The 22,280-nt window shown below is 35.8% G+C and overlaps 1 protein-coding gene across 1 annotated transcript; it reads left to right on the top strand.

Moving 5' to 3' along the window:
• The first annotated feature begins 675 nt into the window (after window positions 1-675).
• On the top strand, window positions 676-13,376 carry LOC102971457 (killer cell lectin-like receptor 2). Its single transcript, XM_007076323.3, has 7 exons — window positions 676-769; window positions 2,371-2,487; window positions 4,071-4,160; window positions 5,324-5,530; window positions 7,429-7,571; window positions 9,655-9,761; window positions 12,659-13,376. The coding sequence occupies exons 2-7, from the start codon at window positions 2,373-2,375 to the stop codon at window positions 12,816-12,818; spliced, it is 822 nt and encodes a 273-aa protein (XP_007076385.1). The 5' UTR covers window positions 676-769; window positions 2,371-2,372; the 3' UTR covers window positions 12,819-13,376.
• The last annotated feature ends 8,904 nt before the right edge of the window (window positions 13,377-22,280 follow it).

The following is a 22,280-nucleotide window of genomic DNA, read 5'->3' as shown; positions in this document are numbered from 1 at the left end:
GTATTCAAAAATAAGGCCAAATATTTTTTATGTTAGCAAAAAACATGGAAACCACCCAGATGCCCAACCGTAGGGGATTGCCTGAATAAATTGTGATATAATCTGTCTGGGTAATGACTATATATGGTTTTTAAAATCACATTGTAGATGAATATTTTTTAAATGAGGAAACATTTATTAGGAAATAATCAAAAACATCATGTATGGAACGATTCCAACTTTGATAATAAACCCAGTGTGTGGATAGAAAAACTAGAAGAATATACGCCAAAATTTTTGTAGTGGAATTATGGACATATAAAAACAATTTCTAAAATACACTTATCTGTAGTACACTTAAATGGAAAAAAGAAATAATACATTTTTTTCAAATAGCAACATGGAAGACAAAGTTTCTAACAGGCTATTTAAGAGTTAAAGAATTTAGTTACTTAGAATTTAGAACAAAACTGTGTTCATTTATATGTTCAGTCCTCAAATAATTGATTTTGACTGTTATTTTGCAAAGAGTTCGAAGTGGTTGATTAGTTGAAATGGAGGAAGATATACCTCAACATCAGCCTTTTGATATAATTTCCTTTCACCACTTTGGTCAAGAGGAGGGGCACTAATTTTTTTAGTGTGAGTACCATTCAGAGAAAATTCATTTCTGTCTTCTGTCTTATAGCCCTGACACACACAAGGGATCCAGGATTGGAAAGGCCAGCTTCTTCCACCTCATTTCTGGATCAGTGTTCTCCACCTGCATCACTGCCTGGCATAGACACAGGTAACATTTGCTTTTGCTTTCTCATAGCTTTGTTATCTGAGTATCCTACTAGTCCCACTTATAAAGAAAAAATTCTCAGGAAAAAAGATGCTAGGAATATGGCATTTTATTACAAGTGGCTTGGCATGAATATGGGATTGCTAGAAAAGAATTTTCTAATGATCACATCAGAACTGCATGAACTCTAAAGGATATGAAAACTACTGCAGCATTCACGGGAAGCTATTTTCTTTTTCTCAATATGCTGCGTGTTTTGCTTTATGTTGAGTTACTTACATACTATCCATCTTAAAGGACTGAATAAGTGAAAACACTCCTGTTCCTTAGGAAATTAGGGAAAATGTGAAGAAGTTAGAAAATTTTAGAAATTAAAAAATTGAAAAAGGATATAGTTACATGTGCAATTTGTTTTCCACGTTTTCTGCTCCTTAGATATCATCTCTTCACACTGATTAATATAAGAACCAAGGTAAGTTTTAGACGTTTACTATTTAATAATTTCTTGTTATATTGATATTAATATAGATCAAATCCTTTATAGATATTAACTAATGACTGCCTATTGACAAATTTTATTTTCACAGAGGCTTCTGTGGCAACATCATACACTAGAAAATTATTTCTAAAATTCAAATATACATGGAATCATTTGGGATTAAAAATACAGGAGTCTTGGCTCCAACTAAGAGATTTTTTTAATCGTTATTTTTTAATTAATTTATTTTTGTTTTGAGAGAGAGAGCACGTGCAAGTGGGGGAGTGGGGCAGAGAGAGAGAGAGAGAGAGAGAGAATCTTAAGTAGGCTCGATGCTCAAAACAGAGCCCGACATGGGGCTACCTGGGATTATGACCTGAGCCAAAATCAAGAATCGAATGCTCAACCAACTGAGCCACCCAGGCACCCCTAAGAGATTTTTATTCCACACACCTTGCATGAGGCACTGGAATCAGATTGTTGAGCAATCTGTGATGTTAACCCTTAATAATTCTTTTGCAGATGGTTTATGGGATGTATTTTGGGAAACACTCTAGTAGAGTCATGTCATAACTGAAAAGAATGCAAGAACTTTGTAATATTTATATATAGATCTGAATGTGTATATTAAGGCTTTTTAAGGCAAGATACTTATATTTTTTCAGTACTTCAGAAACAGAATTTTTGTTTTTTGAATTGATAGTTTTAAAACGGTCTCAGTAATTTACAATGGTGCCTCAAATTTGCCCAACATTTGTATATGTACATTGAACATTTGGAGTTAAATTGGCTGGGTGAATATGACAGCCTATTCAGTGTATTGGTAGATTAAAAAAAAACACCTTTCTGTATTTCTAATCATAATGGCAATAATCACTAGAAGTATAAATGAGTTTAACAGAAATATTGAAAGGTTTTCGCTTTCCTATATATATCAGGCTCAGTCCACATGCTTTGTGCACTTGAAGGAGTTAAACACACCTCCCCTTACACATACAGATATACACACACACCTCTAGGTATGTTTCTTGTATATTTCTATAGACTGACACAGTAATTTTTCTTTTGAAAGAAATCATCCTGTTGTGAGGTTTTAATGCAAAACACGTTTCCCTTCTTCCTGTAGAGATGAGCGATCAGAAAGTGATTTATTCCACCCTGAGATTTCTTCAGTCTCCTTCAGAGTCACAAAATAGAATAAGGCCAGGTGGGACTCAAAGGCCTGGGAAAACTGATGACAAAGGTACGTGTCTTAAGCATCTCTTTCAAACTTTGACGTTTGAAAAAAAAAGTTCCTGTCTGTCCTTCAGGTTCTCAAATGGTGATAGGAAACGATAATGGCGTAGGTAGCAGAGCAAGTCTTTTTTTTTTTTTTTCTTTTTAAGTTTGCGAGAATGGAGAAATTGATGAATTCTTTTAGATTCATAAAGCCAATAAAATGTTTTTATTCAAATTTCTGATCAAGAGGAATTTTTGAGGCTATTAAAAGTGAAGGACAGATTACAGTCTCAAGAAAACACTGCATTTCCTAGAGAAATAAAGGTCTTAGAGACTGCTTGAAAAATGACAATATTTGTTAGAAACAATGTTTTTATTCAGATAGAAGGTGTTTTAGGTGTCTTAAATATTTACCAAACCTTAACGGCAATGAAGAAACAGAAGGAGCATTCATTTTTTTTTCTGTTCTCTTTTCTGTTCTACCTTCAAATATTGTCACGAGCTCTAAAGTGAGAATGACTTTTACTGTTTTAATTTAGTGACAGAGATACAGTTTTCAGATCAAGGACCTCAAAAATAGGAGGCTAAATATAATATTGTCTAGGGAAAAATAGAATTGATGAAAAAGAAAGGAAATTTGATTTCTAGAAATTAAAAAAAAATTTTTTTTAATGTTTATTTATTTTTGAGAGAGAGAGACAGACAGAATGCGAGCAGAAGAAGGGTAGAGAGAGGGAGACACAGAATCCGAAGCAGGCTCCAGGCTCTGAGCTGTCAGCACAGAGCCCGATGAGGGGCTGGAACTCATAAACTGTGAGATCATGACCTGAGCTGAAGTCGGACGCTCAACCAACTGAGCCACCCAGGCGCCCCTATTTCTAGAAACTCGTTTAAGGATAGATCCCAATCACATTTCCAGTTTCAGAATATCCACTGTTGGCTACCAATTCCTCAAGAATATTGACTGCTTTTTTGTTCCTCTTCATGATTAGTTGTGATCACAGGAAAGAGTATACAATGTCTGTGTGGATTCTTATAAATGTGTATTATGTCTATTGCCTTCTGTGCTTCTTTTTGAAAACTTGGTTAGATTTTTTTAAATTGAAGGATAGTTGACATGCAATGCACCTTAGTTTCAAGTGCACAGCATAGTCATTGGACAGCTCTCTATTTAGTAAGGGAAGTACTTTTAAAATCCTATTGGACTGTTCTTATGTGTAATATTTCTACAAGTGGGTGTATATCATCAGAAGTCTGAGACCTTATTTTTATTTTTCATAAAAGGGGAGAGGGGCAGAGAGAGAAAGAGAGAGAATCTCAAGCAGGTTCCTTGCTGAGCCTGACACAGGGCTGGATTCCATGACACTGGGATCATGACCTGAGCCAAAATCAAGAATCAGATGCTCAACCGACTGAGCCACCCAAGTGCCCCAGAAATCTGAGACTTTAAAACTGTAATTATTAGGTTACGAATTTAAATCAATTGGTATGATATATTTTTGTAAAAATTTTAGGGAAGATTGTCTCTTTGTTTCAAATGGTATCCCAGGCTAAGGTTAGTAGGGGCCATGCTCTGCCCCTGATAATTATCTTTCTTTTTATTTAAAGAGTTTTCAGTGCCCTGGCATCTCATTGCGGTGATTCTTGGGATCCTCTGTTTACTACTATTGGTGACAGTTGCAGTGTTGGGGACAAAGAGTGAGTAATTGAAATATATCCTTCAAGCCTGAGTAATAGCAGGGACCGCTAATTGTGCAAATATTAATTGTGCTCCGTTAATTGTTCCCCGACTCCCATCAGGGAATGTCCCAGGTGGCTCCTTCTGGGTGATTTTTTCCATAGACATGTCACAGTGCTATTTTCATGTTACTTACCTATTCCAGTGACTCTGTGGTTCAGTGAGTTGTCTTACTGTGTATAATACATGATAACATTCCTCCAGTTACAGGACTTAGTCATATTCTGACTTCTGAGTTTAGATCACTGTGATTCTTAAACATTCTTCAAGAAATAGCTGTTCAGAAGAAATTATGACTTTCTTGTGATTTTTTTTTAAGTATTTAATGAAGATATAGTTTAGTGGAAAGAGTGATTCTGTACATGGACATTAGATGATCTTGAATACAACTTTTTAAATGTTTTTTTAGTTTATTTATTTATTTTGAGACAGACAGAGACAGCGTGAGTGGGGGAGGGGTAGGGAGAGAGGGAGAGAGTGAATCCCAAGCAGGCTCTGAGCTGCCAGTGCAGAGCCCCACATGGGTCTTGAACCCAGGAAACTGAAAGATCATGACCTGAGGCCAAAACAAAGAGTCAGATGCTTAACTAGTTGAGCCACCCAGGTGCCCCTTAAATTCAACTGTTATCTTTTATTTGAATTTCTTGACATTTTTTGAGAAAATTACTAATATGTTACACTCAGATAAATGTACATATTTAAATCTTTCTCTCTTTTCTTCTGTGTATATTCTATCTCCTCTAATAACAATGATGCTATTTCCTTATGTGTCTCAGCACAGTTTTTCATGCTCAGATGTGTTGTTAAAAGTTGATTGACTGATTTTTACTTTGGTACCTATTTATAAATGATGCACTAACTTTTAAAAAGAAACAAAACTGAATTATAAGGTGTTACCATCATAATTTTATTTATTTATTCTACACTCAGGTTACTAACAGTGTGAAATTTGGTGGTTCCATTTCTATGGTTAGTTTATTGAGGTGTTACTTTCTAAATGTCAAATTACTCATTTAAAGTAATGAAATGGGTTGGTTATCAAAGTGAGACTTTCCTTTGTCTTACATTTTAACAGTTAAGCCGTATGAGTACTTTTATATTATATCTATGCTGTTAATTTTAGTTTTTCAGTATATTCAAGAAAACCATCAGCAGAGGGAAAAGATAAGAAATTTGAGTCAAGAGTACCAAATTGTGCAAAATGACAGCTACTTCAAGGAGCAACTTTTGACAAATAAGATTTTGGAATATAACAGTCGTGAAAATGAAAGTCTTCAGCAGAAAATGAAGCAGGATTTTATAGAAAGGACATGCCAGAGAAAAAATATAGGTATGAAGGGAAGGGAAGATTGCATGATTTTCTTTTATTTCTTCCCCTCCCAGAAGGTTTGAGGCTAAATAGACAGGTTTACGATCTATGCTAGTGATCTAGGTTTACCAGGCAACTTTTTATTTCTACTTCTGAGATGTAATATGAGTGTTCGGGTTTGCCTGTATCAAATATGAGACAGACCCCAGGAGCCATTTGGATTAGTAGGGCTCTATATTTCCCCCAAACTCAATGACAAGCCCTGCATTTCTACTGCTCCCAGAAGGTGAAATCGTGTGTCAGCTTCCCTGAAAACTTGGATCATTTTGGACCTGTGGGCAAATTAGGCACTCCGCTTTGTTGCTGACATGAGATATGGAGGTTATAAGTAAAAATGTACTTCGGCTAAAATGGGCACAATGCCTTTCATTTGGATGCTCTTGGAAAGATGATTGTGTGCATGTGTTCCCATTCTGCCTTGAGTTGAGATATTTGGCCTGTATGCTCTCTGCAGTGCTCCTGCAAGTTTTGCCTAAGTGTTGATGTTTGTGCAACTCGGTGTGATAATACCATTAAAAACATCCAAGAGATAAGAATATTAAATCTCACATAATAAACTCTGTTATCATGTATAATGGTGGAATGAACTGACCTGGTTAATTAACAACTATTAAATATTTGTTTAGGATTTGGAGTTTACAAAGATTTTGCATATTTAATATCATTTCAATATGGTAGGTTGTAGGAATTTATCTTCTCTGTTATTAAAGAATCAATGCTATTTCAAAAATTTGATACATTATAAAATATATGAGGAAAAGAAAAAAATCCCAAAGAATGTTTCTTTTATTTAGAAGACATTCCAGAATCTTTTTATTTTAAAAAAATTTTTTTATTATTATTATTTTCTAATGTTTATTTATTTTTGAGACAGAGGGAGACAGAGCGCGAGTGGGGGAGGGGCAGAGACAGAGGGAGACACAGAATCTGAAACAGGCTCCGGGCTCCGAGCTGTCAGCACAGAGCCAGATGCGGGGCTCGAACCCACGAACTGTGAGATCATGACCTGAGCCGAAGTTGGACGCTTAACCGACTGAGCCACCCAGGCACCCCCAGATTCTTTTTAAAAACTTACTTTTATTGTTTTAAAAACAGCTTTCTTGAGGTATTATTAACATGCAAAAGTTGCACATATTTACTGTATATCATTTGACAAGTTTGGACATATGCATATATCTGTAAAATCATCCATAATCAGGGTAATAGACATATCCATTACCTCCAAAAGTTTTCTCATGTCTCTCTTTTTGGGAGTGGGTAAGAACACACAAGATTCACCCTTTTAACAAGTTTTTCAGTGCACACTTCAGTATTGTTAACCAAAGGCATTTTGTTGTACCACAGATCTTTAGAACTTAATCATCTTGCACAACTGAAACTGTATACCCATTGAACAAAAAACTCCTTACTTCCCCCTCCTGTAGCCACTGGCAACCACCTTCCAGTTTCTGTTTCTCTGAATTTGACTATTTTTTGTATCTCATATAAGTGGAATCATGGAGTATTTATACTTCTGTGATTGGCTTATTTCATTGAGCATAATATCCTCAAGGTTAATCCATGCTGTTGCCTATGCAGGATTTCCTTTTTCTAAAGGCTGAAGAGTATTCTATTGATTGTATATATCACATTTTCTTTATCCATTCATCCATTGAGGGACACTCGTTGTTTTCATATCTTGGCTGTCGTGAATTGTGCTGCAAGGAACATGAGAGCTATCTCTTTACATTCCAGAATCTTGATGAACATAATATTGTCATTATTGATGATACTAAGATTTTACTTAGTTATGGAGGGCTGATAAATATATGGCTCTGCTTAATGGAATAGCAGGTAATGTTTCACCTTATATGTTGCAGGCAAACTCTATGAAAGCCACTGGTCCTGTTGTGGAATAAAGTGTTACTATTTTATTCCTGAATATAAAAACTGGAAGGGATGTAAACAGACATGCCAAAGCTATAATTCATTTCTTCTGAAGATAAATGATCAAGATGAACTGGTAACATGGACTGTTACATTTACTTTTATTTTCTTGCACCAGGTCTCTTACCCAGGGACCCAAGATAATGAGGATGTGGCAATCCAGACAGAGGGACCTTCAGTTATCCTCTGGGTTGTATCTGTTGAGTGAGCACAAGTTGTGTAGTTAAGAAGGTTAAGGGTTCTGGAAAACCCTGCCTACTGATGGGCATATATGATGCTGCCACTTACTAAGCATTCTTATATTATCTATTCATGATGACCATTAATATTTCCAAAATGGAAAACCCCCTTGAAGATTCACTTTGGGGTTTTGCATTCATTTCCTTTTCTAAGGCATCTGCAGGAGAACAGCTCACTGAAAAGCATGGCTCTCCTTCAATGGAGCTCTTAACCCTTTGGTATTTGCAGCCTGGAAGCAGTGGTTATTTATCCTTCTAAGGTGGCAACTAAGTACCTGGAGGCAATCTAATCCAGTAGGTACTATTAGGAATCCAGGAGCCAGACTGCCTGGTATCAGGCAAAATCCAGTTCTGCCACTTTCTAGCTAAGTGACCTTGGGTGAATTACTTAGCCTCTGGGTCAGAGTTTTTCCAGCTGCAAAATGGAGATAATAATGAGTAACGTAAAAGTGATAACAGTTTTACAGATTAGCCTAATGGTGATTTTCATTGCATCTGTACATAACATTTATTTGATCAATATTCTAATATATTGTATCGATGTATATATTTTTAAAATGAATTGTAAAAAGAGAAAATAAAGTGACAATATCAAAATTATCTTTTAAATTTATTAACAATAAAAACTATCCACATACAAAGAATGTTTTTTACTGAGAAATGTTTTCAAAGATCAGTCTGAAACGTCTACTTATCACTTAGGAAAACAACACAAAATTTATATGCAAATCTAATAGATGTTTTAAATCACAACATAAAAAAATTTGTGATATGAAGTCATAAAATTTTTTTTGTTTGTTGCAGTAAAACCCACGTAAATTTAAACCTATATTTTAAAATACACTCACATTTGATCAGACATTATATGTCACTTTGATATATTACATTTTTTGACATAGCAAATATTTCCAAATACTACCCCTTTTCCCTTCACCCTTTCTAACTACTAAACTATAGCAAGCCTTTCTCAGCTCTGATGCACAACTTCTTATATATACTTCTTATTTTAATAAATTTGTTTTGAAAATTCCTTTCTTCATCTAAGAATATGTAATGATCACTGTCAGTATCCTTAAATATTTTTCTGGAGCATGATTTTGAGTAGTTTCATAGTGTCATAAATTATTTAACAAGTCTATTATTAGATACCTAAATTTACATTTTTTTCGTGTTTTAAATAATCCATGAGACTGGCAGCCATTTTTGTTTTTTATTCTATTAAAAAAATTTTTTTAAAGGAGTGCTCCATTTTTTTTTTTTTTATTTTTAAGTTTACTTATTTATTTGAGAGACACAGACACAGCGTGAGTGGGGAAGGAGCAGAGAGGGACAGAGAGAATCCCAAGCAGGCTCGGAGACTGATGCGGGGCTTGAACTCATGAAACCACAAGATCATGACTTGAGCTGAAACCGACAGTCAGATGCTTAACTGACTGAGCCACCCAGGCACCCCAGGAGTTCTCCATTTAATTTTAATTTTAATTTTAATTTTATTTGATTTTGTTTGAGAGAGAGAGAGAGAGAGAGAGCATGAGCAGGGGAGGAGCAGAGAGAGAGGGAGAGAGAATCTTAAGCAGGCTCCATGCCCAGCATGGAGCCCAACTTGGGACTCAATCTTATGACAGTGAGATCATGACCTGAACTGAAAACAAGAGTTGGATGCTTAAACGACTGAACCACCCAGGAACCCCTTGGCAGCCATTTTTAATACTAAGTAAATAATCTATGATAGAAAATTACTTCAGAAGATAAAAGCACAGGGATGGGCGGGAAGAGAGGGTTTTTTAGGAAGTAGAGATGAAGTATGGTATGGAACATAGCAGAGTACCAGCCACAGAAATAGCTGGGACCTTTATCTGGTTTTTTCATTTATCTAACCGATGGGAGCTAGTCACATGATATGTTTTGTTTCCTTTACAGACCTTCATTCAAACCCAAACTTATAGGAATTACTACTGGATTGGATTATCATATAAAGGAGGAGAAAGAAAATGGAAATGGATTGACAGTGACCCACTTTTGGGGATGTAAGTCTCTGGAATGAATGTATTCCAGCTCCAACATTGGTGTTGGAATCAGGATGTATCTGTATCTAAAAAGAATCTTGTCTTGTTTCCCACAGTTTTCCCACAGAGGTCATTGGTAAGAACAAGTAGAGTGATTAAGAAAATGTTTTAGGAAGTATAATTAAAAAGGAAAGGAAATGTCATGCAGATTATTAACAAAATTATGATCCTAGGCACATGCTCAGACGTATGTGTTATGAGGCACACGAAATAAACCAAAATTATAAAGTACATCATTCTGACTGAATTATAGTGATCCCTCCCACAATGACAGATGGGTATTTTGAGGATACCCCAAATTCATCTGACACACCGTTGTAGATGGTCCCTGAGTTATAATGGTTTGACTTATAATTTTTCTTTTTTTTTTAATTTTGTTTTTTTTATAACGTTTATTTATTTTTGAGACAGAGAGAGACAGAGCATGAACGGGGGAGGGGCAGAGAGAGAGGGAGACACAGAATCGGAAGCAGGCTCCAGGCTCTGAGCCATCAGCCAGAGCCCCACACGGGGCTCGAACTCACGGACCTTGGGATTGTGACCTGAGCTGAAGTCGGACGCCTAACTGACTGAGCCACCCAGGCGCCCCAAACTTATAATTTTTCTACTTTACAATAATGTGAAAGCAATATGCAGTAGAATTTGTACTTTGAATATTTCATATGATCTTTTTCTGGGCTGGTGATGTGCAGTATGATCTCTTGTGATGCTGGGAGCTGCGGCTCTCAGTCAGCCACGTGATCCCAGTCAGCCACGTGATCACAAGATCACCAACCCGGACGCTTACAACCATCCTGTACCCATCCAACCATTCTGGTTTTCACTTTCACTATCAGATTCAACAAATCACTGGAGATACTCAACACTTGAGTATAAAATAGGCTTTGTGTTAGATGGTTTTGCCTAACTAAAGGCTAACATCAGTGTTCTGATCATATTTAAGGCATGCTAGGCTAACCTAGTAGGTTAGGTGTATTAAACGCATTTTTGACTTAGGATATTTTCGATACGTGTGAAATATTATCACATCATTTGATCTGTATATTGTTAGTTATATTATTCATAGACATAAATATACATGAGTATACACACACAAACATGCATACATATACCTTCACTATGGTTTTATTTTGAATTTGTTTCTTTATGCAAGTAAGTGAGTAACTAAGTGATCTCTATACCCAATATGGGGCTCAACCTCATGGCCCTGGTCACATGCTTTTCCAACTGAGTTAGCTAGGCACCCTTAAAGTTTTATTTTGAAGTGCAGTGTTTTGTAAACGCTTGGGTTTATATTTAGTTATAATCTTCTTTTAAATTGTTCAATGACTTTTAAAAAATCTTAACTGTTACACTTTTGATTTCTAGGGATTCTGTTTTAAGTTTTCAAATCTTGCTAGTTACTCATATTTTCAAACTGTCTTTTGAAAGATATCAAACATACTAGTTTATATTTGGTATCCGATAATTCTAATATTTGAAGTCTGTGGGTCTACTCTATTGTTTCTGCTTGCTTTTGTTCATGGTGTCATTTCCTTTGTAGTGTTTAGTGATTTTTGTTTTTCTTTTTGAGCTGCTGTGGAAATTATTTGGGGACTGAGATGAAGGTTGCTTTTTCAAGGAATAATTAGCTGTTTTTGGATACCTTGGGGTATGGTGTATCTGGGCCACTTTTAATTCTAAATTTAGGTCCTACAAGTAGTGTGATTTTGGGCTGCAAACTTACAAGAGATGTCATGAAGGAGATTACTTCGATATAGTCATAGTGAGTACACTTCTAGGCAAAGACCTCAGAAGCATAGAACAGAAAGGCTCATGGGCCAAATTAAGATGCCTAAATTGTACAGTTAATCAAATCAATTTAAAACAAATAGCACTATGCAAGGGGAAAGAAATGGGATAGCTTTTCACAGTGGGCTGGAATGGGATCAATTGTCAAACTCAGGATAGGGTGCCAGTGGGTAAAAGGATCACTCGAATCCTGGTTTAAGTAATCTTCATATGGCCTGATTCTTCTGCATACCGCTTTCCTGATAATGGTGTGGTTTCTAGGACATCACTTGAGTTTTGACTAAGAGGGCCCACCAAACAGAAGCCTCTATGGCCAGCATACACATTTTCTCTATTGGGGAGAGGCAGGAACACGTAAGCCCGGCCACAACTGCAGCTTTTCAGTGAACCTGCTGAGCAGGTATGGATTTTATTTGAGTTTTTTAGGCAGAGGGCCAGTATGCGTGTCACCAGTGGGAGGTGAGTTTAAGACTTCATGGATGTTAAGTATCTCTGTTCATAGTGTATATTTTGAGTGAGACATTTAGTGCTGCTTTGTTCTTTCTTCCTTTCCTATGCTCTATACTGTATATATACCTGACATGTCTCCAAGGTTACTGATTTACTTATCCATATATATTTAATACATCTTATGCTTTCTGCCCATGCCTCACAAGATAGTTTCATTTATCTCCCTTCCTTCCTTCCTTCCTCCCTTCCTTCTTTCTTTCTTTCTTTCTTTCTTTCTTTTCTTTCTGTAAGAGATTTGGATATTCAAATACATAGCAAATACAAATTATATGAGGGATGGAAAGCAGGCTTACTGTATCGTGACTCCATAGCAATATTGCAAGGTAATTTTGCCTTCTAACAAAAATTCCCAGTGTAAAATAAAATGAGAGATTATTATGGGATCAAAAGGTTGATATTCTGTTTAATAGGTTAAGACCAAAAGAAAATCTTTTACTGATGAAGTTATAATATTTCCATTTTCTAGATATTTAGGCAATGGACTTAAAAAATTATAATTTATGTTATTGTCAGCTTCAGAATTAAACAGCTGAGCGTGTATGCTTTCTTTTCTACAGGCACTATGCATTCATGAATATTTCTGGGAGAGGACAATGTGCATTTTTATCTTCAACAAGAATAACAAATGCTGAGTGCTCTCAGATGTACAATTGTATCTGTGAGAAGACAATTGGTGATATTTTCTTTCCCTGCTTCAATAATTATAAGAAAAGATGAGATAGAATTTTGTAATTTTTTTTGTTTGTTGCTGTGATAATTTGTGATTATTTACAAACTAATGTTTTTGATAGCAGGACTTAGTTTACTGTGGAAACGGAGATGAGTTAGAGAAGGAAGAAAATGTTCTTTTTGGACTATGATTTAAGAAATTAGATACCTGATCTTTTCTTGAGGAAGAGGGCAAGATTTTGTCTTTGGAGAGCAATTTCCCCTCTCTTTAATGGCCCTGAGAAATTCTCTCTTTCTATTTCCCTGAAGCAATTAGACATCTCTGATAGTCTAGTCTTTTCCTTATTAATAGGCTGGGTCTTTCCTTATTAATAGGATGAATCATTTAAATAGCCTCGGCTTTGAGGGATGGCATGATTAAGAACTAAAAAATAGTTATCTAGCCTCCCCCTCTCCCATCTAGATAATCACCTCTCATTAAAATGTTTTTCTTTTGCTATAATTTTATACTTCCTGAATAGTTGAAACAACAGTATAGAAACTCTCATGGGGCACCTGGGTGGCTGAGTTGGTTAAGCATCCGACCTTGGCTCAGGTCATGATCTCGTGGTTTGTGAGTTTGAGCCCGGCATCAGGCTCTGTGCTGACAGCTCAGAGCCTGGAGCCTGCTTCAGATTCTGTATCTCCCCCTCTCTCTCTCTGCCCCTCTCCTGCTCACACTCTGTCTTTCTCTTTCTCAAAAATAAGTAAACATTAAAAAAATGAAAAAAAGCCCTTTCATATAGTCTTTGCACATTTACCATTTGTTAATATTTTGTCCAATCTGACTTTATAGTCCTTCTCTCTCTCCCCTCCCCCCACCCTGCTCACCTGTTTGATAATAAATTGGGGTCATTATGTCCCTTTCCTAAATGTTTTATTAGAACTAGTACTTTGTCTTGTATAACCATAGTAAAATTATCAAAACCAAGAAATTTAGCATTGACAGAGTACTGTGTTTTCATCTATAACCCATATTCAAATTTGTCAACTATCCTGATTATATCATTTATAGGCATTTTTCCTGCATGTTTCAGGGTCATATGATACATTTAGTTGTGATGTATCTTTTTGTTTTGTTTTGTTTTGTTTTACATTTTATTTTAGAGAGAGAGAGAGAGCTTGAGAGGGGGAGAGCCAGAGGGAGAGAGCAGACTCCATGCTCAGTGCTGAGCCCAACGCAAGACGATCTCACGACCCTGGAATCATGACCTGAGCCAAAATCAAGAGTCAGTTGCTTAACTGACTGAACCCCCCTCTCAGGTGCCCCAGTTGTGATGTTTCTTTAATCTGGGAGAATTCCTCAGGGTTGTTTTCCTTGACCTTGACATTTTAAAATACAACTTTATTGAGTTATTCTTTCATGCAATAAAACGCATCCATTTTAAGTCATGAGGTCAGTGGGTTTTTAACAAATGTATACATCTCTTAAACACCATTGGGTCAAGACATAGGACATTTCTATCACCTGCAAAAGTTCCTTTCTTCCCTCTCACTACCCACTGGTTCCCAGACAACCAGTTACACATTCTGTCACTAAAGGATTAGTTTTGACTGTGAGAGAATTTCATAATCATGTACTCTTTCATGTATCAGTAGTTCATTCTTTTTTTTTTTTCTGAATAGTATTCCATTGTACCAATGTACCAGAGTTTATTCACCCACCTATGGATATTTGATGTAGTTCCTACTTTTGTCTATTACGAATAAACCTGTCATGAATACTTTTGTATAAGTTTCTGTGTGGACATGTGTTTTCATTTTTTTTTAAGTTTTTTTTATTCATTTTGAGAGAGAGAGAGAGAGAGAGAGAGCATCTGCATGTACTAGTGGGAGAGAGGCAGAGAGAGGAGAGAGAGAATCCTAAGCTGTGCTTGCAGCACAGAGACTGAGGCAAGGCTCCATCTCATGAACCATGAGATTATGACCTGATCTGAAATGAACAGTCTGACGTTCAATCTACTGAGCCACCCAGGTGCCCCCTGACCCCCTTTTAAGTTCATTTATTTATTTTGAGATTTTTTTTAATTTTTAAGTGTTTGTTTATTTTTGAGACAGAGACAGAGACAGAGTGTGAGCAGGGAGAGAGAGGGAGACACAGATTCTGAAGCAGGCTCCAGGCTCTGAGCTGTCAGCACAGAGCCCGATGTGGGGCTCGAACCCACAAACCATGAGATCATGACCTGAGCTGAAGTCAGATGCTCAACCGACTGAGCCATCCAGGCACCCCAATTTTGAGATCATTTTTTAAAATTATTAAATACCTAGGAGTTTGATAGTTGAGTCCTATGGTAAGCGCATGTTTAATTTCATAAGAAACTTCTAGTTTGTTTTCCAGTGTGGTTGCAACATTTTACTTTCCCAGTAGCAACATATGAGAGTCCCAGTTGCTCCAGATCATTGCCAGTACTTGATAGTATAAGTCTTTTAAAATTTAGCCATTATGGTAGATGTGTAATGGTATCTCACTGTATTTTTTAATTTGTATTTCCCTGAAGACTAATAACATTGAGTATCTTCTCATGTGTTTTTTGGCCGTTTGTATATCTTCTTTTGTGAAGTGTCTGTTTAGTTTTTAGCCCATTGAAGTGTCCGTTAAGTCTTGTTTTAAGTTGGAGTTATGAGTGTTCTTTATGTAATTTGTATACAGATTATTTGTTAGATATATGTATTGCAATACTTTCTCTCAGTCTGTCTTCTCTTTTCATCTTCTTTTTTTTAAAATGTTTATTTATTTTTGAGAGAGAGAGAGAGAGACAGAATGCGAGTGGGGGAGGGAGAGAGAGAGAGAGAGAGAGAGAGAAGGGGACACAATCTAAAGCAGGCTCCAGGCTCTGAGCTGTCAGCACAGAGCCTGATGTGGGGCGAACCCACAAACCGTGAGATCATGACCTGAGCCGAAGTGGGATGCTCAACCGACTGAGCCACCCAGGGGCCTCTCTTTTCATTTTCTTAATGGTGTCTTCCCAAAAGCAAAAGTCTTACATTTTCGATGAAGCCTAATATGTTTTTTTTTTCTTTTTTGGTGCTTTTTATGCCTTATCTAAGAAATCTTTGCCTACGTTAAAGTCACAGAGATTTTTCTCCAATGTTTTCTGCTAGAAGCTTTATAGTTTTGATTTATATGTTTAGTCTGTACTCATTTCAAGTTAATTTTTGGGTGTGAGAAAGGGTTGAGGCTTATTATTATTGTTGTTGTTTTTATTTTAATTCTCATTAGTTTACATATAGTGTTGCATTAGTTTCAGGTATACAATATAGTAATGCAACACTTCTGTACAACACTCTGTGCTCCTCACAAGATGTGAACTCCTTAATCCCCATCACTTATTTAACCCATTCCCGCACCTTCCTTGCCCCTGCTAATCAGTTTCTTCTCTATCATTAAGAGGCTCTTTCTTGATTTATCTCTCCCTCCCTTATATTTTCTCTTTGCATTTTTGTTTTGTTTCTTAAATTCCACATATGAGTGAAATCATATGGTTTTTGTCTTTCTCTGACTGTTATTATTTTGCTTAGCATGATGCACTCTAGCTCCATCCGAACCATTGCAAATAGCAAGATTTCATTCTTTTTTTATGGCTGTGAAAGTAGTATTCCATTATCTATCTATCTATCTATCTACCTACCTACCTCTCTACCTACCTATTATCTATCTATTATCTATCTATCTATCTATCTATCTATCATCTATCATCATCTATCTATCATCTATCATCATTATCATCTCAACTCTTATCTTTCCATTCATCAGTCAATGGACACTTGAGCTGCTTCCATAATTTAGCTATTGTAAATAATGTTGCTATAAATATAGAGGTGTGTGTACGTCTTTGGATTAGTGTTCTTGTACTCTTTGGGTAAATACCTAGTAGTGCAATTGCTGGGTCGTAGGGTAGTTCTTTTTTGAGGAACTTCCATGCTGTATTCCAGAGTGGCTGCACCAACTTGCATTCCCACCAACAGCGCAAACGGGTTCCCTTTTCTCCACATCCTCGCCAACACCTGTTGTTTCTCGTGTGTTGTAGATGTTAGCCACTTAGACAGGTGTGAGGTAATATCTCATTGTAGTTTTCATTTGTATTTTCCTGATGATCAGTCATGTTGAGGATCTTTTCATGAGTCTGTTGGCCATTTGTATGTCTTCTGTGGGAAAATGTCTATTCATGCTCTCTGTCCAATTTTAAACTGGATTATTCATTTTGGGGGTGTTGAGTTATAGAAGTTCTTTAAGTATTTTGGATACAAACCTTTACCGGATATGTCGTTTGCAAATATTATCTCCCATTCTGTAGTTTGCCCTTAGTTTTGTTGATTGTTTCCTTCTCTGTGTAGAAACTTTTTATTTTGATGAGGTCCCAGTAGTTCATTTTTGCTTTCGTTTCTCTTCCATCAGGAGACTTTTCTAGAGAAAATGTGGTATGGCTGATGTCAGAGAAGTTACTGTCTGTGTTCTCTGGGATTTTTATGGTTTCATGTCTCACATTTAGGTTTTTCATCCATTTTGAATTTATTTTTGTGTATGGTGTAAGAAAGTGATCCGGTTTCATTCTTTTGTATGTTGCTGTCCAGTTTTCCCAACATCATTTGTTGAAGAGACTGTCTTTTGCCACTGGATATTCTTTCCTGTTTTGTTGAAGATTAATAGACCATATAATTGTGGGTTTGTTTCCAGATTTTCTATTCTGTTGTATTGCTCTATGTGTTTGTTTTTGTGCCACTACCATACCGTCTTGATGATTACAGCTTTGTAATACAGGTTAAAGTCCGGGATTGTGATGGCCTCCAGTTTTGCTTTTCTTCTTCAAGATTACTTTGGCTATTCGAGATCTTTTGTGGTTCCATACAAATTTTAGGACTGACTATTCTAGTTCTGTGGTAAATGCTAGTGTTATTTTGATAGGGATTACATTAAATGTGTAGACTGTTTTGAGTAGTATAGGTAGTTTACCAATATTTGTTCTTATAATCCATGAGAATGGAATGTCTTTTCCATTTCTTTGTGTTGTCTTGAATTTCTTTCATCAATGTTGTATAGTTTTCATCTATAGGTCTTTCGTCTCTTTGGTTAGGTTGATTCCTAGGTATCTTGTTATTTTGGGTGCAATTATAAATGGGATTGTTTTTTTAGTTTCTCTTTCTTCTGTTTCATTATTGGTGTATAGAAGAACAATAGATTTCTGTACATTGATTTGGAACATGGACCTGTATCGAATTCATTGATCAGTCCTAGCAGTTTTTTGGTGGAGTCTTTTGGGTTTTCTATACATAGTGTCATGTCACCTGGATATAATGAGTTTTACTTCTTCCTTGCCAATTTGGAAGCCTTTTATTTCTCCTCATTGTCTGATTGCTGTGGCTAGGACTTCCAGTACTATGTTGAATAAAAGTGGTGATTGTGGACATCCTTGTCTTGTTCCTGAGCTTAGGGGAAAAGATCTCAGTTTTTTCCCATTAAAGATGATGATAGGTGCTGGTTTTTCATAAATGGCCTTTCTTATGTTGAGGTATGTTCCTTCTAAACCTATGTTGAGGTTTTCATCATGAATAGGTGTTGTATTTTGTCAAATGCTTTTTCTGCATCTATTGAAATGATCATATGATTCTTACTTTGTCTTATTGATGTGATGTATCACACTGATTGATTTGTGAATATTGAACCATCCTTGCATCCCAGGAATACTTGATCATGGTGAATGATTTTTTTAAATGTTTATTTATTTTTGAGAGAGAAACAGAGTGCGAGCAGGGGAGGGGCTGAGAGAGAGGGAGACACAGAATCTGAAGTAGACTCCGGGCTTTGAGCTGTCACCAACCACAAGATCATGACCTGAGCCAAAGTTGGACACTTAACCAACTGAGCCACCCAAGTGCCCCAGTGAATGATTTTTTTAAAGACTTAAATGCATGTCTTTTTTTCCAGGTGTACAGTATAGTGATTCACACTTCCATACATCACTCAGTGCTCATTACAGCAAGTGCCCTCCTTAATCCCTATCACCTATTTGACCCATTCCCCACCCACTTCTGTTCTAGTAACCATCAGTTTTGTTCTCTATAATTAAGAGTCTGTTTCGGGGCGCCTGGGTGGCTCAGTCGGTTAGGCGACAGATTTTACTCAAGTCATGATCTCACAGTTCATGAGTTTGAGCCCTGTGTCAGGCTCTGTGCCAACGGCTCAGAGCTTGGAGTCTGCTTTGGATTCTGTGTCTGCCTCTCTCTCTGCCCCTCCCCTGCTCATGTTCTGTCTCTCAAATAAATAAACATTAAAAAAAAAAGAAAATAAACTTCCTTAAAAAAAAAAAGAGTCTGTTTCTTGGTTTGCCTCTCTCTCTTTTTTCCCTTTGCTCAAATGTTGTTTTGTTTCTTAAATTCCACATATGATTTTACCATATGTGAAATACAGTATTTGTCTTTCTCGGACTGATATATTTCACTTAGCATAATACTCTGTAGCTCCACCCATATCATTTCAAATGGTAAGATTTCATTCTTTTTATGGCTGAGTAATATTCCACTTGTCCAATATGGACACTTGGACTGTTTCCATAACTTGGCTATTGTATACACTGTTGCTATAAGCTTCAGGATGCATGTATCCCTTTCAATAAATATTATTGAGACTATATCAAAATAAAAAGTTTCTACACAGCGAAGGAAACAATCAACAAAACTAAAAGACAATCTATGGAATGGGAGCGATATTTGCAAATGACATATCTGATAAAGGTTTGTATCCAAAATACTTAAAGAACTTCTATAACTCAACACCCCCAAAATGAATAATCCAGTTTAAAATTGGACAGAAAGCATGAATAGACATTTTCCCACAGAAGATACACAAATGGCCAACAGACTCATGAAAAGATCCTCAACATGACTGATCATTAGGAAAATACAAATGAAAACTACAATGAGATATTACCTCACACCTGTCTAAGTGGCTAACATCAACAACACACAAGAAATAGCAGGTGTTGGCGAGGATGTGGAGAAAAGGGAACCCCTTTGCACCGTTGGTGGGAATGCAAGTTGGTGCCGCCACTCTGGAATACAGCATGGAGGTTCCTCAAAAAGGTTAAAAACAGAACTACCCTATGATCCAATAATTACACCAGTAGGTATTTACCCAAAGAATACAACAGTGCTAATTCAAAGTTAAAGGATTTTGTAACATGTACTGTTGAATTCGATATGCTAGTGTTTTGTTGAGAATTTTTGCATGTTTCTTCAATAGGGATATTGACCTGTAGTTCCCTTTTTTAGTGGTGGCTTTGTCTGGTTTTGGTATCAGGATGATGCTGGTCTCATGGGATAAATTTGGAAGTTTTCCTTCCTTTTCTATTTTTGGGATAATTTAAGAAGAATAAATATTAATTTTGCCTTAAATGTTTGGTAGAGTTTGCCTGTGAAGCCACCTGGTCTTGGACTTCTGTTTGTTGGGAGTGTTTTGATTACTGACTCAATTTCTTTGCTGGTTCTTGCTCTGTTCAAGTTTTCTATTTCTTCCTGTTTAAGTTTTGGTGGTTTTATACATTTCTAGGTATTTTTCCATTTCTTCTAGGTTGTCCATTTGTGGACATAGAGTTTTTCGTAATATTCTCTTCTAATTGTTTGTATTTCTGTGGTGTTGGGTGTTATTTCTCCTCTCTTATTTGTAATTTTATGTATTTGAGCCCTTTCTCTTTTTTTCCTCACAAATATGGTTAGAGGTTTTTTAATTTATTGATTTTGTTTTTCAAACAACCTACACCTGGTCTCATTGATCTCTTCTATTGTTTTTTTTCAATGTCTGTAGTATTCATTTCTGTTCTAATCTTTATTATTTCCTTCCTTCTTCTGGTTTGAAGTTTTGTTTCTTGTTCTTCCTCTAGCTCCTTTAGACGCAAGGTAGGTTGTTTATTGGAGATTTTTCTTGTTTCTTGACGTAGATTGAATTGCATTATTTGTTAAAAAGACTGTTTAATCCTCAGTTGAATTACGTTATTGTCTTTGTAGAAAATTGATTGGTCATATATGTGTGGGCCTGTTTCTGGATTCTTTCTTCTGTCTCCATGATCTGCATGTCTATTCCTGCAGTAATACCACATTGTCTCAATTACTGTAGTTTTACAGTAAGCCTGGGGATCAGATGTGCTAACCCTCCAAAAAACATTTTTTTTTTTTTGAAACTATGTTTGCTATTCTGGGATCTTGTGTTTTCTCAAAATTTCTTCAAAATTGCCTAATGATATTTTGACTGGGCCTGCATTGAATCTGTAAAATAATTTGGGAGAATTGGCATCTTAACAATTTGAGTGTTATAATTCACGAATATAATTTATCTCTCCACTTAGGTCTTCTTTACTTTCTCCCAGCAATGTGATACATTTCAGGATATACGTCTTATACATATTTTGCTAAATTTATATTTTTTGATGCTATTATGAATTACATTTAACATGTTTTTCTAATTATTTCTTGTTATTTTGTAGAAATAAAATTGGGTGTTTTTTAGACTGAGTTTATATTATCCTATCACTTTGCTAAATTTACTTATCTCCAGTAGGATTTCTTTCTTTCTCTTCTTTTTTTTCCTTTATTATGAACTCTTATGGTTTTTCTTTTCTGTATACACAACCACGTCTTACAAAAATATGGAAAGGTTTACTTTTTCCTTTCCTTCATTTTTTTCTCTTGCTTAATTGTACTAGTTAGGACCTCTGGTACAATGTTGAAGAGAATGATGATGGTAGACTTCCTTGTCTTGTTCCCTATCTTACAAAAAAAAAATTAGTTTTTCACCCTATGTGTGAGGTCTGCTTTTGGTTTTTCGGAGATCCTCCTTATTATGTCGAGGAAATTCCCTTCTATTCGTGTTGATTGATACTTTTATCATGAATGGAAGTTGAATATTGTTATATAATTCTTTTATATCTCTTGAGATGCTTATATAGATTTTCTCTTATAGTCACAATGTGGTAAATTGCATTAATTGATTTTTCGATGTTAAACGAAACTTGTACTTCTTGGATAATTCCAACATGGTAATGCTATATTTATTATTCTTTTTTATATATTGCTAGATTTGCTTGGGTAATATACTGTTAAAAGTGTACTTTGTGTACTTATATTCATGAAGAATATTAGTCTGTTATTTTATTTTTTAAATCTCTTTTCTTGTTTATGGTATTGGAGAATTACTGGTCTTATATACTCATTTGGGATGTTTCTGAATATCCACCAATTTGGGGGCATAGGATTTGTATTTTCATTCTGTAAATGTTATTCAAATTTACTAGAGAAATAATCTGTTTCTGAAGCTTTCTTTGGGAGATGATATTTAATTGGGAATATAATTTCTTTAATAGAGGATTTTTAGACATTCTGATTCTTGTTAATTTTGATAATCTTTATCTTTCAAGAAATTTGTCCTTTTTGTCTAAATTGTCAAACGTATTATCTTATGGTTTTTCATGGTTGTATTAATTT

The sequence above is a fragment of the Panthera tigris genome, chromosome B4 (genome assembly GCF_018350195.1).
Source record: "Panthera tigris isolate Pti1 chromosome B4, P.tigris_Pti1_mat1.1, whole genome shotgun sequence".
NCBI lineage: Eukaryota > Metazoa > Chordata > Mammalia > Carnivora > Felidae > Panthera > Panthera tigris.
The sequence above is the reverse complement of the archived record's forward strand: the minus strand, read 5'-3'. Positions and strand labels throughout refer to the sequence as shown.

Bases quoted from the DNA above. Each gene is read 5' to 3' on its own strand.
- LOC102971457 (XM_007076323.3), top strand. From the start codon at position 2,373: ATGAGCGATCAGAAAGTGATTTATTCCACCCTGAGATTTCTTCAGTCT. The intron at 5,531-7,428 runs GTATGAAGGGAA...TATATGTTGCAG, and splicing joins ATGCCAGAGAAAAAATATAG to GCAAACTCTATGAAAGCCAC. The intron at 9,762-12,658 runs GTAAGTCTCTGG...TCTTTTCTACAG, and splicing joins AGTGACCCACTTTTGGGGAT to GCACTATGCATTCATGAATA.